The 17670-nt window shown below is 43.2% G+C and overlaps 1 protein-coding gene across 1 annotated transcript in view; it reads right to left on the minus strand.

The window, feature by feature from the left end:
- The window catches only part of CCDC107 (coiled-coil domain containing 107), a 45943-nt gene that overhangs the window by 10489 nt on the left and 17784 nt on the right, over positions 1-17670 (minus strand). The window contains exon 3 of the mRNA XM_077474270.1: positions 115-184. Within this exon, the coding sequence (XP_077330396.1) occupies positions 115-184 (70 nt within the window). The remainder of the gene's footprint in view (positions 1-114; positions 185-17670) is intronic.

The following is a 17670-nucleotide window of genomic DNA, read 5'->3' on the forward strand; positions in this document are numbered from 1 at the left end:
TGCTGTGGCCCCACTGGACAAATTTCCTCATCCTATCCTGTACCAAATCGGACACAACAATAAATACCATCCCCTACTCTAATCAAAAAGCTTGCCAAGATTTTAAGTACATACCTGTCTGTTTTGTCTTTTTATCTTCTTCTTCTTCCGCTGACTTAGCTCTGCTGTTTTCATTTGACTTAATCTTGATGGAAAGAAAAGAAAAATGAAAATAAATGTTAACTTACCCTACTGATCAATTATGATCCCAAAACACATCTTTTAAGAAAAGTAGCAGTTTAGAGTGTTCATTTATTGATTTATTTTAGGTACTTGTATATCACTGTCAATTTACGCAGCGCTTAATATATACATTGTACATTCATATCAGTTCCTGCCCTCAAGGAGCTTACAATCTAAGGTCCCTAACTCACGTACATACACATACTAGGGCCAATTTACACAGAAGCCAATTAACTTACCATCATGTCTTTGCAGTGTGGGAGGAAACATGCAAACTCCAGGTAGGTAGTGTTGTGGTTGGGATTGGGATTAAAACCAGCAACCTTTTTGCTGCTAGGCAAAAAATATATGCCATCTCTCACCCTAAGGCAGGCCATACACGTGTATGGGCAGGCTGAATGTACCAGGTTCAATTGATCGATCAACTTGGGTACAACCATCATGCCAGGTTTTACTTGCTATTATCGCTAGCGGCTGCTATAGCCGCTAGCAATGATCAGTCTTCTCCTGGCAGGGAAGGCTTAAACTTGGTACATTCAGCCTGCCCATTAACACTTTGAAGCTTGGCCTATTCCTGCTGAACTGGCTAAGATGCAAATTGTGTATGGCCGGCCTTAATTTGAGGAGCTCTGGACAGTAGCAGGGGCAGATACTGGCATCAAGATAACAATACACTTGGGTCTCCTATGTAAAGATGATCTTATAAGCTGACCACAAGACGCCATCCTCATTCGTGGGTGCCACCTGGATTGCAAGACTGTCATCTAATGTCTATGGGCACACATCTGTCTCACCTGCACATGTGCTTTGCAAGCTAAAAAGGGGGAGTAGGGTATAATATACATCTTTCATTATGAAGATTTACAGCATATGGTCAAGAAGCTAGACAGCTCATGTCCTGTTCTTTCGTAAGCAGTTATTGGTCATATAAAAGGCATGTCAAACTTTTTTTTTTTATTACCATAAGAACTGAAATTAGAAATATATGTCTTAATTTATTATATACTAGGTGACAGAATACATTTTCTGAGGTATTCATGTGTAAATGTAAGACATTTAGGCTTTATGACACTCCAGTACTGTCTGGCGTACCATTCAGTAAAGGCTCTTAAACTAGTAGGTGACCACAGGGCAGAAAAAGATAATTGAAGGGGACACAAAGGGGTTGATTCACAAACTGCAGAGGGAAAAATCTGGTGTAGCTGTGCATGGTAGTCAATCAGCTTCTAATTTCAGCTTGTTCAATTGAAGCCTTGACAAAAACAAAAACAGGAAGCAGGAGATCGCTGTACTAACATTGCATGGTTAGTACAGGGGCCCCTCCTGAGCTGTCAGTTTTTTTTTTTATTCAGCCCTGCCGCATTGAAAAAAATAAAAAAATAAAAATTGTAGTGTGTACTAGGCTTTATGTACAAAAAGGTATGTACTTTCTGCAACTAACAAGAAGCATGCCCTTTTCTCACATTTAGGCTGGCTTTACACGGATGCGATGCCAGACATCACATGATTCACACCGCATTGCTGTGCAGATCACGTGCGATGTCTGTGCGCTGCAAATTCAGCCATACAAACTGTATGGCTGAATTCGCATCACATTCAAACCAGACTCTTACAGGTCCCTTTTTTTGATTCTCATCAGAATGGAATCGCATGAGTTTTCACATGATTTCTGTCCGAATTCATAGTTTGCACTGCGATCCGATATGGGGGTGTCATTAACTTTGCATTGACACCCACAGTGGTTTTCAGAGGGCAGTGTGAACTGCCTGCGAGTAAGGTGCGACGTGGGAACCCGCACTGGATTCACAGGGTCTCCTGCATCTCACCAATGTGAATCGAGCCTTAGTTTGAACAATATTGTTACAAGCAGGCTACATTACTATAAATGCACTTCCACTTATTAGAAAACACAAATCAATGCTTCCCAAATCACCCAACTTACTGCAATCGACACCCATTATTCAAATCTCACTGGATAAAAAGGGACGTAACAGATGCAACTGCTTGTAACTAGTTTGCAGCTCCTCTGATCAATTTTCATTAGACTGTTTTGTCCAACGTATTCTCTTTAGTGTATTTATTTTATTTTTTAAACGCAGGTATCTGAGTGTGTGCTCAGAATAAACTAACATTTTACATTCTACTGACGCTTCCTCCAGTTATATGTATTGTCAGTTCCAGGTTTTTTCTGGAGTGGTGTCTCTACCAAAAGAACAGCATTAAAGTGGTTTGTAAACTCTCCCCCACAAATTTGTCCCAGGTAAATCAGCATAAAAACCCTAATGAACACTGCTTGTAGATATCTCCTTACTTGCTTAGTATTGTTGTAATCCTTTTTGATCTTTAGAATGATGTCACTGAGCATGCCCAGATCTCCCCCGATTTACAGCACACTCTGAGTACTTTGTCTATTATCAGGACTTCCTACGGCACACCACTGAAATCCCAGGAGACTGAGAGCTTCCTCCTATACCTCATGTGACCATGTGACATCACATGCAGTGTAAACCAGGGCATCGGACAGCATTACTGCAGTCTTATCAGCTGAAGCTGATAAGACTGAAACAGGCAAACACTATACTATGAAATAAAACAAGTCACCTATGAACAGGGAAGCAGGGTTGCCATAGAAATGTTGGATTGAGAAGGAGGCTTGGTTAACAGTACAGGAAGTGCTCAATGTAAGGGCAGAAATACACTCCTCTGTGGACTCCGGAAACAATACTTAAGATGGCGCTGCCTAACCCCTGGAAGCAAGTTTTTTTAAAGTTTCTTTAAAAAGTAATATATGTGATTTGGGCTGGATTACAGTGGCTATAGTTTGATAATTACCTATTATAATGGACTAAATGAAAAGAAGCATCAGAGTGAGAGAGTTTACTTCCTCTTTAAAAGAGCACTGAGGAAGGGGGCTTTTCCAATGAAATGTGTATGTTTCCAAACCATGTGGCATTGGAAGAGGAGACCCGGCCCGCTGGAGCTGTCCAATAAGCCGCAGGATAAATTCTCTATTGCTTTTCCTGTTGACTCCTAAAAGACGAGGTGAGAAAACCTTAGTTACCTTACACATACGCCAGTCCTACAAGACCACAGCTCAAATCCTAAAACTATATGGTGAACGTCCAACGGTGATCTCAAAGAATACTAGTTTGCTATAAACAGATGAACCAGCTAATGCTATCAGAAACTAAATGCACAAACAGTGTTGGTTACACAAGTTGGAGCACATCAGAAGTTCCCATTGGGAGTGGGTTGCCGCATCGACTCCAGTGGAATTCCCATTCTTACAAAGGCATTTATGCTGCTGTAATGGTAGCCATTTGCTCTGGTGAGTTTTGAATTCACTTGGTGTTGGTGGGTGGACATCTGAGCACTTTAAGAAGGATCTTCACCTGTATTGGCATTGCTGTGCCAAATGTATTCTTCACCAATCACAAAAACAGTGGGGACTTATTCTTTGTCACTTTTGGACTTTTTGTTTTCCATTATTGCACTGTATTTGTTTTTTTTATATTGGCGCAAAACACTATTGTCTTTTACTGGGTTAAAGTGATTGTAAACTCTCAAGGTTTTTCACCTTAATGCATTCTATGTGTTACAGTGAAAAACCTTTGCTGCAGCTGCCCCCCATCCCCCCACCTCGGAGGACCAGTTATTGAAATTTCTGTCCCATATTAATGTGAATGACCACAATCTAAAATTCACTATGACACACGACCACTACCAAATTACATTTCTGGATGTACAAATTGGGCGTTCTTCTGCCAACCAAATCTCTACTACACTCCATCGAAAAAATACTGCAGGCAATACTGTCCTCCATGCGGACAGTTTTCATCCAACAAACTTGAAACGGTCCATCCCCTCATCCCCTATGGACAATATCTGCGATTACGCAGAAATTGTTCAAATGATGCCCTCTTTCGCGAAGAGGCGGCCAAATTACAAAACAGACTCCTAGCGTGCGGATACAGTCGGTCTTGCTTGCAGAAAGCATACAACAAGACGGCAATACAATCTCGCCGTAATTTGTTGCTTCCAAAGGAGGCAAAGAAAGGTTCTGGTTCTCAAACAACCAGGATCATCCTTCGGTTTTCCAAACAACATGCCACTATTCGCAACATTATCCAGAAACATTGGTCAATCCTAAAGGATGACCAAAAAATTGGAGATCTCATTCCAGCACATCCTGCAATTACTTATAGACGTGCTACCTCTTTATATGACAAATTGGTCCAAAGTGAATACCAAGATGAGACAAAACGAGCTAGACATTGCTCAGTTTTTGGCTCCTTTCCCTGCGGTCACTGTTCCTCCTGTAGATACATCATCAGACGAGATAGGTCTTTTCGCTTACCCAACGGTAGAACATTTCGCCCCGTACACTTTGCTAATTGTCAAACGCGGGGGGTCGTATATTTCATGGAGTGTGAATGCGGCGCGTTCTACTTGGGGAAAACGAAACTGGAATTCCACACAAGAATAGCGAAACACATTTACAGTATGGAGACTTTGATTTGCTTTGTTCCACTTTGACCCTTTTCTAATTCTAAATTTAAACTTTTTTTGATCTACTTTGATTAAGCTTTGATTTATCAATCAATTCTTTATAACCATTTTGTCATCCTTTCAATATATTTGTAACTGATGTGGCTTTCATATATATGTATATAATATCTGTAATTAATATTAACAACAATTGGGTGAGTTTTTACAAATTTTTATGCAATTTGACACATGTGGCGATTATACATGTCTTCTCTCTCCCTGCCTCTAGATGGCACCTTTGACCTTCATTGTCGCTGTTCTCTATAGGGCGGATTATTTTGGTGTGGCTTCCCGGCCGGGCGAGGGGATGGGTTCCGAGCGCGCGCGGGCCCCTCCCCTAGGCTCCCATGGTTTAGGCGGGTAGGTACCACCCGCCTCTCTGGGATACGACGCCCGGCGGCATTCCGGAACAGCTCCGGACGCGGCATGTTAGTGCGCACATGCGAACTTCGCGGGTGCGCATAGCGTGCTGACGTCACGCAGTGCGACGGAACTACATTCATTCCGTCACTTCCGGAATGGCACTTGCGGTCAGCCATTTTGGCGACCATGCGGGATGATTCGGCGGGCGGAGGACTGGGTGGAGCCCATCTGTGATAGTTGAAAACGGATGCAGCTGGGTCATTACTGGCCATATACTATATATACTTTGTCCTGAGGGAGGGTAATTCACCCCTCCCTACTCAGGAGATTACTTTTGCTGACGTTTTACTGCACACTAGGGTAAGTTACCTCTTTGATCTCATCAGGCACTTTTGGTCTATCTTTTAGATTACTATGATCATCATTGCCCTTACATTTATTCACAGACTCAGGTCCCCTGTGCCCTATTGGGCCACATAAGAGCGCAGGGTGAGTGTAGTCTGGACTCCTGAGGCTAGGACCATATGGTCTCACCCCCTTATGCACTGTATTTATCCTGGTCCATTTTTCAAGGAATTTTTCATTCAAAATACACACATAGGTAAACCTTTTTAGAGCTTTGCTTCAGCACGCTGTTTTAGCACTCTCACACCCACATAAGGATGTTCTTCCTTTCACATCATCACTCTTTTTCACTATGTGTGGCATAGTATCAGGGTCTTTCACGTTTTCCTTCTTACATCACTCACTAGTATGGTATTGGACTCATGGGTATACTATTTTTCCCTTGTGCATTACCCGTCAGCCTTTAATCTCTTTATGTCTCATGTCTCTTTACTCATTACTAGTAAGGGGCCCTCTTCATTATTTTTGGAGCTGGTAACGCCTAATCAGCTTTTTTGCGTCCTGTTCTACTGCAGGTGTGTTACATCTGGCCTTCGGCTGTTGACGCCTGTATCCCCCTCCGTGTGTTACACTGGAGGTGGATTCATGCATGTGATCCCTCGTAAGTCATACTTCTGGACTCCGTTTCCCTTCCTCCCCTCTTTTGGGCTGGTTACAGCGACAAAGGCCAACTGTACTATCTTTGGTGCATCTATGCAGGGCGGGAGAAAAGTGCCTTGGACTACGTGCGTCCTCCAATGAGGATCTCCACTGTGGACCAGTGTCTTATTGTCTGTGATGCACATTAATTGGTAATTATACAACATTGTGATGTTAGATGTATATTTTGCCTACAGCAAATTGTTCCTAGCATACTATGATACTGTGCCCCTGGAAGACGTTACCTATAACGAAACGGCGTAGGGAGGAGCGACGTACTGACGTCACCGCGATCTACGCTGGACCCGGAAGCGATGGGCAGCGTTACTAAGCCGGCCGGCGAATTTGTTTGTTTTACAAAGCAAAGTTTTTTCTACTTGATGTAAGTGCAATCTTTTTTATTATATTAAATTTCGTGACTATATCACACTATGGCGATTCCTTTCGTTATTATATGTGCTGGGCAATGAGCGGTGTGGCCGTAGGATTTTTCTAACCATTGGAATAAGCGGTGTGGCCGTAGGATTCTTCTAACCATTTGAACCAAGCGCTTAAAGAGGATACACCCTCCATGCAGTCCTGACTCAGAGGAAGCGTTTTTGATTTGGCGATATCTGGTCTCTGAGATGGGATCAGTGTAGCTGGTAAGCGGCAGTAGTGTTGGTGGTGGAAGTCCTCTTTTTTCCTGCAAACTCTGATGACACTTTTCCTATATCGGTGTGGTGTGTTTAAAACACGCTGGAGATTACAAGCAAAATGTTTTTTGTTGATGGGATGATGGACTAATATTTGAACATTAGTATATGCATTTCCCTGTCTGCACTTTGTTAATATTTTTTGATTTCATGCTTTATTTATTCACTCATTTGCTTCACATAGCATTTATCGGATCAGTATAGCGCAGCTTATTTGGGAATAATTATTTGAATTGTGGGTATCTCACGGCTAAAGCTGCTGCTGCGTTTATAATTCACAATTTATTTATTTTTTTTATTTTTTTTTGTTTCATTACTTCACATTAAGTTTACATAGGAACAGCGCTGTATTTTTTAGGTTTTTATACTATGATAAACAACTCTTTTTTTATATATATCCATTTATAGTTGTTTTCTTCTTCCATAATAGACAAACCTTCTGAAGAAGACTCCTTGGAGGGTCGAAACGTGTCAGGGTCATTTCTTCATTGTATATACAGGTGTACAGTGTTTATGTGATACAATTATTTTTTTGTCTATACATGTGCATCCATATTATGTTTTTATTGCCAAGTGGAGTTCAATTTTTGACTACTATGTCAGTTATTTAATCCTCTTTTTTATTAATAAACATTATAAAATAACAAATTCGCCCAATATTTTGCTTCTTCAGTAGTTTAATCTCTACTGTGCACATATATGCCCTCTACTACACTATAGATATTATATTGCTGCCTAAAAACCCCCACCATAGGGGATATTCTTTTTATTTTTCCATTGTAATCAGGGGTGAACAGCACTCTCTAATTCCTTGGTGTTGTGTTACTTTTTTCTTGTTTTTTATCCCCCCCACCTTTTTCTTACCCGAGCCTGGTTCGATCTAGTGATCTGCACAAGCCCAGCAGCTCCAGCTGCTGTCTCTCTCCATATTATATAGATTGATAGCAGGAGTCATTGGCTCCCGCTGCTGCCATTCAAATCCAGTGACAGGGGAGCAGGGCCGAGTCCAGCTGTCTGTGTCAATGAACGCAGCAGTGGGACTTGGCAGTGAGCCTCCACGGCACACAAATTGCTATGATTAAGCACTAAAGCTAGTGCAAAACCTCAGCAATTTTTCCTTTTTTGCTGCGTTTGTTGAGCTGTGATGTGATTTTCCAACAAAAGAAAGTGGTTTTCTGAAGAGTGCGGCAGTCCAGAGCTTGTTTTTCATCTCAGCACCTGGAGGGAGCGCAGCTCCACCTATTTTCCCAGGAAACACTGAAGTCAGTTTCTTTATAGACTGGTCATGTCCACCATGGCCTCAGTTGTTTATAGAATACCTCCAGCCATGCTGAAATTAGATAAGCAGAATAGCAATAACATCACATTTTATAACACAATTAGGGCAGGTCATGGACGCTGTCCTGAAAGAGTAATAGAAATACTGTTACCGGTAAGGCTAAGGTTTTCTCACCTCGTCTTTTAGGAAAGCACCTGGAGATAAGAGAGTACTTACTCTAGGGTGGAACCACTGCCTGCAGGACTTTGCTGCTGAATGATTGCTCTGACCCTGAGAGCAAGTCCAACCTGTAGTGGTGGATAAAGGTGGAAAAACTTGTCCATGTAGCAGCCTTTCAGATCCATCCCAGTGAAGCCCCTGCTCGTTCCGCCCAGTATGTTGCTACTGCCCGGATTGAATGGGCGACATTGTAGGCTTCATTGATGGACATTCGCAGAAATCTTCCTATGGTGTTTTTAGAAGCACCGTACCCTTTACGTGGGCCTGAGAACAATATAAACAGAGAATTTGATCTTCTGAATTTTCTCTTGTGGACTATGAGTGCAGTATACATCTTTTTACATCCAGGCTATGGAAAGCTCTTTCCTTAATACTGGATTGTGTAGGGCAAAAGGTTGGGAGAACCATTTCCTGCGACCTATAAAATACTGTTGAAACTTTTGGTAGAAAACCCGGGTCAGTTCTTAGCACTACCCGGTCCAGAAACATAGAAAAAAAATGGTTCAATGATAGACAGGGCTTGCAGTTCACTCACCCTCCTAGTTGACGTAACCACCACTAAAAGTGCTAATTTGAGGGACTAAAATTTGATTGCTGCTTCCTCTGGAGGTTCAAACGTTTTTTTTATCGTCAAACCCTGTAATACCACCAATAAAGTTCCATTTCTGATTTTTTTTTTTTTTTTTTTTAAAAAGGTACTGGCCTAGCTCTGGCCAATGCCTTAAAAAAAAAATAAAAAAAAAAATCTTATAATAAGTGTATCCTGAGATAACGGTCTCTCCAGGAATACCAATAAAGCGGCCACCTGGACCTTTAAAGTACTAGCTGCCAACCCCTTCTCCATTCCCTCATGAAGGAATACTAGAACAGAAATAACTTCCTGTGGTGAAAAAAACTTTAGGTCGCACACGAGGAATGTTTCAAATTCCATGTTTTAAAGTAAATTACCTTAGTGACCTTTTTTCAGCTATTTAATAAGGTTGAAACTAATTTATTAGACAAGCCCTTTCTTTTTAGGATTTGTTCCTCAGTAACCAGGCTGTCAATCTGAGATGCTCGATATTGGGATGTTGAAGGGCCCCCTGAGTTAGAAGGTCTCTCCGTAATGGAAGAAACCAGTGGGGTTCCATTGCCATTTTCTGTATGGTTGAAAACCATGACCTCTTGGGCCAAAAAGGAGCCAGTAAGATCATGTAGTTTCTTGAGTACCAACGGGATCATCTGGAAAGGGGGAAAGGCGTAGCACAAGCCGAAGATCCACGGTTGCGCTAGCTCATCTAGTCTGTCTGCTTGATCTCTCCTGTTCAGGGAGAAATAAACCTCCACCTTTGCGTTGGCTTGGGATGCGAACAGGTCGATCTCGGGGGCTCCCCATTTTCCTATTAGCATCGGGAATATTTCTGAATTCAGACTCCACTCTGATTCCAGTATTCTTTCTCTGCTTAGAAAATGCTACTAGATTCAGATCTCCCTTTAGGTGTACCGATGTCAGGGATGCTAGGTTGCCTTCTGCCCAGGACAGAATCTGAAGAGCCGAGAACAGCAACACTCTGCTTCTCCCCGTCTTGTTATGTAGGCCACTGCTGTGGCGTGGTCTGACAACACCTGAATGTGGCGACCTTGGACTTGATCCTTGAAAGCCCATATAGTCGCAGAAGAATGGCCGTTTATTCTCTCCAATTGGAGGATCTCTTGGCCTCCATGTTTGTCCATGCTTCTTGAGCCATCTCTCCTTCCAGATGGTTACCCCAATCCCAAAAGCTCACATCTGTTGTCAACCTCCTTTCTACAGGAGAAGTCCAGGGTAGGCCCTTGTCCAAGTTTGACTGTCCCCTCCACCACCACAGCTTTCTCTGAACCGGAGGGGACCAAATCCTCAGAATTGCCTGCTGGAGATCTCTTGCATGAAGATGTGCCCATTGCACTGCTGGTACTGATGCTGTGAGGAGTCATGGCTGCCCTGATTGAGATTGGCAGATTTGTTCGGGCCTTTTTTACTGTATTTTGAACTCTTTTTTCCTCTGGGAGAAAAATTCTTTCCACTATAGAATTGATAGTATACCCAAGAAATATTATTGTGTGAGACCGGATCATGTTTGATTTCTCTTTGTTCATGATTCAGCCAAGACTCTCCAAGTGTATCTTTTAGATCCTTTAACAGATCCTCTGTTTTGGCAAATAGCAGGAGGTCGTCCAGGTATGGTACAATCGATATTCCCCTTAATCTGAGGGGTGCTAAGGCTTTCTATATAAAACTTTTGTGAATATCCTCGGCAAGGAAGACAGCCCGAAAAGGAAGGGCTCTGAACTGTAGATGTGAGATTAACCCTCCCATCTTGACTGCTAACCGTAGGCATTTCTGTGATGCTGGTGCTATAGGCACATGAAGGTACACATCCCTCAAATCTTCGGACGCCAAAAAACAGCCTGGTGTCAGATGACTCTACTGAGAAAATTGTGTCCATCCTGAACTTCTTGTATCAGATGGATTTGTTTAGTATTTTCAGGTTCAAAATTAATCTGAATTTCCCTGATGGTTTCCTCACTAGGAATACGTGTAAATAGAACCCTCGTCCTTCCTCTTCTAGAGGAACAATTATGATCACTTTGTTGAATGAGTCCTTGCAGGAGAGATGACATTGCTAGAGATTTTTCTAGGTCTCGGGGAGCCTGGGTTATGTTAAACCGACTTGGTGGGGACCAGGGCCGCTGATAAGCCAGTACAACTGGCCCTGTTATACCAGGCCCGGCCACCAGGGGGGCCCCGAGCAATCTGAACAGATTGCAGAAGAAATACTTTTTTTTTCTCCTTTCTCCAACTCCTCCCTCAGCAGCTGTTCAACTGCTCTCAATGAGCACTCACTCCGGCTACACATTTCAGAGGCAGAAAGTTGGAGCCTTACTGTGAGATCTTGTAGTTTGAGTGGGCGGGATGGGGTGTGGCCAGCTTCGAGGATGATCGTTCCTGGCTTATTCTGGTGTGCACACATGAGCTGCATTATGGTGGCAGTGGATCTGGATTCTCAGGGGACTGCAGGTTAGCCCAGTCACATTAACTGCAATGTAAAGTCTAAGGTCTGCTTTTCATGTAGCACAGCTGTTGTGACTGTAAGAAATTGGGTTTTATACTGCACTGCCATATTTCTCACAGAAGTGCTGCATGAAAAAGGAGATGCCATCAATGTCAGCAAACCCTACTTTTTTTCTATTTAAATCACTGGATCACACCATGCCTGGAGCTGAATCACACAGGAATGCACTGTGTGTTCCTGTGCAATTCACATGCAGGTCTGTGCAGTGCAATTTCAAGCTCATTCATTTTGAATGGGCTAAAATTGCAATGCACAGAAAGTAGTGCAAAAAGTAGTGTAGTGTAGTGTATGCACTACTTTTTAAAATGCAATGCAACCAGATCACATGATCCAGGGCTGGCAGGGCAAACACACTAGTTTGAAAACCTGTGTGTTGAGGTTTCATTGACTTTTTATTGACACCTGGTGCAGATCACAAAAGCAGTGCATTTTGAGTGCAGGTTGAATTTTACAGGAATCCACAGCACATTTCTTCGCAATTCAGATGCAGCCATGGTGTGAACCGCTCCCTTAAACATATTACTTCTCATTAAAAGTTTAGAAATTTACTTTTTTAACCACTTCAGCCCCGGAGGATTTTACCCCCTTCCTTACCAGAGCACATTTTGTGATTTGGCACTGCCTCGCTTTAACTGACAATTGTGCGGTCGTGCGACGTTGCACCCAAACAAAATTGACATCCTATTTTTCCCACAAATTTATTTTGGTGGTATTTGATCACCTCTGCGGTTTTTATTTTTTGCGCTATAAACAAAAAAAAAAAAAGGAGTGACAATTTTGAAAAAAAAAACAAAAAAAAAAAACAATATTTTTTACTTTTTGCTATAATAAATATCCAATTTAAAAAAAAAATGTTTTCCTCAGTTTAGGCCGATACGTATTCTTCTACATATTTTTGGTAAAAAAAAAAAAAAAAAAAATCACAATTAGTGATTGATTGGTTTGTGCAATAGTTATAGCATCTACAAAATAGGGGATAGATTTATGGCATTTGTTTACTAGTAATGGCGGCAATCTGTGGGGGGGAGGGGACTCACAAAGGGTGGAGACCGATCGGTGTTCCTCTGTACTGGGAACACACCATCGGTCGCCTCTCCTCTGACAGGACGTGGATCTGTGCGTTTACATACACAGATCCACGATCCTGCTGTGTTCCCGGGCAATCGCGGGTGCCCGGCGGACATCGCGGCCGCTGGGCACACGCAACAGGTCCCGAGCAATGCCGCGGGTGCGCACATGCGCCGCCGGCGGCGCTCGTGCGCCCCCTAGATGGCCGGGAATCAGAGGACATCATATGACGCCCACTCAGGATGAGAGATCCCATCTGTGGGCATCATATGTCTATAGGCCGGGGCTGAAGTGGTTAAAAATGGGCTTAGCTTACATGGCATCTTCTTCTTTTTCATGTAGAACTGTTTGACTGTGACAGATTGGACAGTGCAGTACAGTATCATCTGCATCCTACACACAGTCATCTTAGACTAACTGCACCTAATAATTGAGTGCAATTTAAACCATGTCCATTTTCCAGCTCCGCGTAGCGCATATTTTTAAAATTAGCCACGCCCACAATTTAGCCTTTATGTATACCCTAGCCTCTCTGTATAGGGGCTGGGCCAGAGGTGGGGCTGAAGGAGGGAGCAGGGATGGGGCTGAAGGGGGCCCCGTCAGGTAGGCTGTACGGGGCCCCATGATTTCTATCAGCAGCCCTGGTGGGGACTGAGAGAACTCCAGTCTGTAGCCCTCTGATATTGTTTTGAGGACAAACAAACTGGTGGTTGTTGTCTTCCACTGCGGGAAAAAAAGCTTGCAGCCTTCCTCCCACATTCGGAGAACTGTCACTGATTTTTATTTTTTTTGGTTTGGCCAGGAAGTTGGAATAGTACCCCTGACTTGCCCCTCCCTCTTTTTGACCTCCAGGGTCTTTTGTAACCTCTTTTGTGTCCTGGGCTTGCCGCAAAGTACGAAAAAATTTTCTTGCCCTGAGGGATCACTTTTTTTTAATGGGAAGGCCTTCTTTTTATCTGCCTTCCTATCAAGCAGGGCTTCAAGATCAGGGCCAAATATCAAATTCCCTTCGAAGGGAAGACCACATGACTTTGCCTTTGAGGCTGTATCCCCTGACCATGTTTTAACTCATAGTGCTGTACGAGCTGAGCTTACCAGGGCCGAGGATCTTGCACACAATTTTATAGGATTCAGCAGAGGCATCTACCATGTACCCTACCGTGTGTGTCTAGCATGTCCTTGCAAGAAGTTCCTGCTTTAATATGGGTTTTCAACTGTTCAAGCCAATCCTCTAGGTTCCTGGCCACCACAGTTGACGCCATAGCTGGTTTTAAATTGGCTAAGTTTGAATCCCAGGCTTTTTTCAATAGGGAATCTCCTCTTTTATCCATGGCATCTTCTAGGATGCCCATATCCTCAAAAGCCAGGTCTGTGTTCCTTGACACCTGTGAAAAAGCTGCATCAAGCTTTGGTTTCTTATTCCATACTTGAGCGCTATCCTCCTCGAAAGGAAATCTCTGTTTGAGATATTTAGAGAAGAAAGGGGCCTTTTCTGGGTCCTTCCACTCTCTTTTCACAGTTTCAGATAGAAATTTATGCACTGGGAATACCCAATGTTTCACTTGCCCCTTGCCTTGGAACATTTTATCCTGTAAAGACAACTGGGCTTTGTCCTCTTTAATGTTTAAAGTTGTATGGCTCGTCTTTAATAGATCATCCACTTCTTCTAAAGATAATCTATAGCGTGAAGAAGCCTTTCTCTTCATCCTCTTCTTCCTCAGAACCTAGGGAAACACTTCCCTCTTCGTACTCTGAATCACTGACCCCTCTGGGTGCAGAAATACTTGGACAAGAACAGGATGCCTCTACTGTAATGCCTATTACACACGATCAGACTTTCCGCCAACAAAACCATGGAATTTTGTCTGAAGGGCGTTGGCTCAAACTTGTCTTGCATACACATGGCCACACAAATGTTGGCCAACAATTACGAACGTAGTGTCGTACTACGTGTTTTTTCAGCTCTTTAGTGCCACCCTTTGGGCTCCTTCTGCTAATTTCATGTTAGTAGAAGTTTGGTGAGAGTTTATGCGTGCTTTTCTTTTTGTGTTTTTCATTTAGCGCTTTTCAGTTAGTTCCTATACGGCCGTTCAACCAGACACGTTGCGGGAATCGGAGGAGGTAATGTGTTATTTATTATTGGCCTTGGAGTTAATGCTTTGACATTATTTTTCTGGTTAAATATTGATTTGATATATTTTCTAGATTTTTGGATGCATAGAATGCACTTTTTAGTTAAGTTCTATTGGCAGATAAAATTAGACATGCGATTTGTTTTAATTTTTTTAATGCACAATAAAAAAAATTGTGTAGAATAATACTTGGCTATGCATTTTACTTCAAATGACAGTTTAGAAGTAGGCAGTTACATTTAAAAAAATACAATGTAAAATTGACAAGGGCCACCATAGTTGTATCTTTGATCTTAAAAATTATGGGACAATGGTGTTGTGGTAACTTGTCCAAATAAAAAAATAAATAAAACGGCACAATTATATTCTTGACATCACCAGGAAAAAAAAAAGCCTTTGAAAATTTGTTTGCAATAACTCCATCAGTATCACCAGCAAAGCAGCTTCATTCTTATCCCATTAAAGAAGAGGAGAATATGCGCTGCATTTAGAGATTTAATTTGCCACGCCACAAATGTTAATTCTCCATTACGAACACTAGTTTACAAGACCGTCTGCTTCTGGCTCGTCCTTGCTTCTGAGCATGCACGTTTGTACTTTGGACTTGTGTACACACGCTCAGAAAATCCGACAACACACATTTGTCCACGGAAAATTTGAAAACCTGCTAGCCAACATTTGTTGCGGAAAGTCCAACAATTGTCCGATGCATACACATGGTCGGATTTACCGACAACAGCATACTGGGCTTTAGCCTGTGCAGCCGGGTGTTTGTCCGGATAAGAACGGAACCGCTCAAAAACATGTCCGCAAGTTCTTTCTGGGAAAGAGCTTAGTAGTTCTCCTGGTTGAGTAGTGGATGTAGCTGAGGAAGTCTCCTCCTTAACTAGATGTGCTATACAGGTCCTGTATAACACTTTGGTCCAAGACTCCCTAAGCACACTTTTGCAAGATGGGCATTTCCTCTTAGGAGGAGGAGAGGAATGTTTGGCTTATTCCTTGGCTTTTGTCTGAAATACACCAAAAGCTCACTTCATTAAAAAACGTTATCTAAACAATAAAACCGGATAAACAGTTAAAGCCCTTTAACCTTTAGGGAAACAACAACCTGCTGACAAATAGAAGAGCTAGTTTAGCCATGTGTTTGTTACTGCAGCTTTTCAACCCTAGTGACTGAGTCACCATGTTAAAAACAAACAAACATGCTTCTTAGTGCCTGGTCCAAGGAGAGTGATGCAGGCTCCCTTCCTTCCCCCCAGGGGAGTAAGAAAGGGGAAACACAAGACCCTTTATGCCGCGTACATCGGAATTCTCGTCGGAAAAAGCTCTGATGGTTTTCCCGTCAGAGTTCTGCTCAAATTGTCTTGCCTACACCCGGTCACACCAAATTCCGACCGCCAAGAATGCAGTGATATACAACACGTACAACGGGACTAGAAAAAAGTCAGTTCAATACCTAGTAGCCAATAGCTTCCATCTCGTAGTTGGCGGGAATTCAGCCAGCTAAATTCTAATGAAGCATACACACGGTCACATTTTCTGATGAAAAGCTCTCATCGGTCTTTTGCTGGCCGAAATTCTGATCGTGTGTACGTGGCATAAAGGAAAATATACAGGGACATCTGTTCCTGTTTATCTGGGTCTGACTGGTGTTAGTGGCTCCTGCTCCTGCCACCGCCGCTTGTTCCTCTTCCACGCTGCCGAGGTCCTAGTGGTATCCTACTGCCGTTTTATGTGATTTTTCCGGTCCTTTCAAGCTGCGAGGATCGGAAATTCCAACGGCCAGAACCGGAAGCCACGCGCTCCGCCGGAAGTCCTGCACCCCCTGCTGGAAATGACGGACTTGCAACCCAGGACCATGAAACTGAAGACAGAGAAGATGCTACCCTCACCGCTGTGGAGCTCGCAGGCCCTCCTTCCAGCCCGCAGCCACCAGTCTGAAAAGAGTGGGGACTCCCAGCAGCCTGAACCCTTGCCGAGTATGGAGGAGAAGGAGACACTGGAGCACCCCCCTCCCGTAAAGAGGGGATGCTGGGCTGGCCTGTATCACAGACTAGACCACAGGTATGGGGAAAGAGTAGCACACCCTTGGTTCCCTGCAGCGCTTCCACCATGGCGGAGGAAACACTACAACTGAGGCCATGGTGGAAGTGACCGGTCTATAAAGAAAGAAACTGACTGCAGTGTTTCCTGGGAAAATGAGTGGAGCTGCGCTCTCTAGAGGGGCTGTCCTGAAAGAGGAGGTGAGAAATACTGGCTTTTTATGTTAACACAGCTCTGATTTTCTCAATTATATTGCCACTTTTACAGACATTTTACTTTTTTTTTCTGCCTCTAAATGCCTCTCTATATTAGCCTAGGTGTTTACGGGCAGGTTACCACGTTCAGGAGAGCAGTGTTTGGGTGGAATAAAATGCCAAGTGCACAAAAATTAGCTTTAAAGTGGTTGTATACTCAAATTTTTTACTTTTACCTACAGGAAAGCCTATAATAAGGCTTACCTGTAGGTAAAAAAAAAATCTCCTAAACCTGTACGGTTTAGGAGATATTCCCCTCGGTATGCGCCGCTGACTGCAGCGGCGCACGCGCACAAGGGGATTCTCGGCCTGAAAATCCAGCAGTGGCCGGCCGGCGGGAATGAAATCTCCCGTGCGCATGCGCGGGAGTGACGATATTGCGGCTCCGGCCACTCACAGCGCCGGAGCCACGATACCCGGAAGAAACGCAGAGGGAGCATGTCAGCTCCCTCGGCGTGGATCGGGCCAGATGTCGGGGCCTCGTTCTAAGGTAAGTATTTCATAATGAGCTAGTATGCGGTGCATACTAGCTCATTATGCCTTTTCCTTTGCAGGTTTAAAAAAAAAAAAAAAATTTGCGGGTTTACTACCGCTTTAATGCTAGGTGCGTTTGCACATTCATGCAATCTGATGGGTAGAATAAATTATTATTCCGGCCAATAAAATGCATCAACACCAAATGCGCATTAACACACATGCAAAATGTGGCTT

The sequence above is a fragment of the Lithobates pipiens genome, unplaced genomic scaffold (genome assembly GCF_037356315.1).
Source record: "Lithobates pipiens isolate NorthernLeopardFrog02 unplaced genomic scaffold, aLitPip1_a1.2 Scaffold_8, whole genome shotgun sequence".
NCBI lineage: Eukaryota > Metazoa > Chordata > Amphibia > Anura > Ranidae > Lithobates > Lithobates pipiens.